Source organism: Crinia signifera, chromosome 4 (assembly GCF_055691185.1).
Source record: "Crinia signifera chromosome 4, ASM5569118v1, whole genome shotgun sequence".
Taxonomy (NCBI): domain Eukaryota; kingdom Metazoa; phylum Chordata; class Amphibia; order Anura; family Myobatrachidae; genus Crinia; species Crinia signifera.
Window position 1 is genome coordinate 306,500,377 of NC_139220.1, and position 1,680 is coordinate 306,502,056.

The 1,680-nt window shown below is 36.9% G+C and overlaps 1 protein-coding gene across 1 annotated transcript; it reads left to right on the plus strand.

Moving 5' to 3' along the window:
* Positions 1 to 547: 547 nt before the first annotated feature.
* LOC146073311 (uncharacterized) lies at positions 548 to 1,345 on the plus strand. Its single transcript, XM_083180488.1, has one exon. The coding sequence runs from the start codon at positions 548 to 550 to the stop codon at positions 1,343 to 1,345; it is 798 nt and encodes a 265-aa protein (XP_083036614.1).
* The last annotated feature ends 335 nt before the right edge of the window (positions 1,346 to 1,680 follow it).

A 1,680-nucleotide genomic window follows, 5' to 3' on the forward strand; every position in this document is an offset into this window, starting at 1 on the left:
TGCAGGATGATAGAGGTGTCCATGCTGCACATATGACTGGGTATTATAATCGATATCAGTATCTGCTGCAGGATGATAGAGGTCTCCACGCTGCACATATGACTGGGTATTATACTCGGTATCAGTATCTGCTGCAGGATTATAGAGGTCTCCATGCGGCACATATGACTGGGTATTATACTCAGTATCAGTAACTGCTGCAGGATGATAGAGGTCTCCATGCTGCACATATGACTGGAAACAGGGATAAAGCAATTTGGTAACATACATAAAAATAAAAACACTGGTAAATGACCTTGTCATATTTGTTAATGTAAATAAATACACATTATGTTCCTTATATAAAGTAACACTATTAATGTAATAGAAATAATTATCTTCATCCTTTTAAAAAAATAAACTTTCTATTTCAGGGCACATAAGAAACAAGACTTTCACTAGCAAGTCGTCATTTCTTCCTACTCCTCTTGAAGATTCTTGAAAGCTATTCTCCTTTTCTCGATAGGAGAAACTTTCAGAAGGTAATTTTTTTCTCAGTTAATACATGATGAGTCTGACAGGAGAGAGACCACATCTGTGCTCTGAGTGTGACAAACGTTTTACATGTAAATCAGCGCTTCTCAGACATCAGAGGAGTCACACAGGAGAGCGACCATTTACATGTTCTGAATGTAGCAAGTGTTTTACCCAGAAGTCATATCTTGTCACACATCAGAGGAGTCACACAGGAGAGAAGCCATTTGCATGTTCTGAATGTAGCGAATGTTTTTCTATAAGTTCTCGACTTGTAATACACCAGAGGATTCATACAGGAGAGAAACCATTTCTGTGCTCTGAATGTAACAAGTGTTTTTCCAATAAATGTAATCTTGTTATACATCAGAGGAGTCACACAGGAGAAAAACCATTTAATTGCTCTGAATGTAGCAAGTGTTTTACCAACAAGCATGAACTTGTTATACATCAGAGGAGTCACACAGGAGAGAAACCATTTAATTGCTCTGAATGTAGCAAGTGTTTTACCAACAAGCATAATCTTGTTATACATCAGAGGAGTCACACAGGAGAGAAACCATATCAATGCTCTGAATGCAGCAAGTGTTTTTCCCAGAGGATATCTCTTCTTAGACATCAGAGGAGTCACACAGGAGAGAAACCATATCAATGCTCTGAATGCAGCAAGTGTTTTTCCCAGAGGATACATCTTCTTAGACATCAGAATATTCACACAAGAGATAAATCATTTATTTGCTCTGAATGTAACAAGTGTTTTGCTAGAAATTTATCACTTATTAATCACATAAGGAGTCACACTGAGGCCCTGAGTGTATCAGGATTTTGTTAAGTTAGATTACTTGTATCACATCAATATTATTACAAGTAAGGACATTTTCATCTTCTGTATGTAACAAGTGTTTTATATAAATCAATCTATTTAAAGACTGGAGATGAGAAACATCGATAGCTGTTCATCTGCACCAGTGTAGTGTAATAAGCAATGTGTAAGGTGAACCCTCCCCTAAAGTAACAGAATTGATTATTTTTAAATATAATTTTCCTCTCTCAAAGCCACAAGGGGGCGATACTACTGACCCCTATTACACTAGTATATATCACACGCGGGAGAGAATATCAGTTTTTGGGTCACTGAACTGGATCCAAACATAACTTTTAATGTAT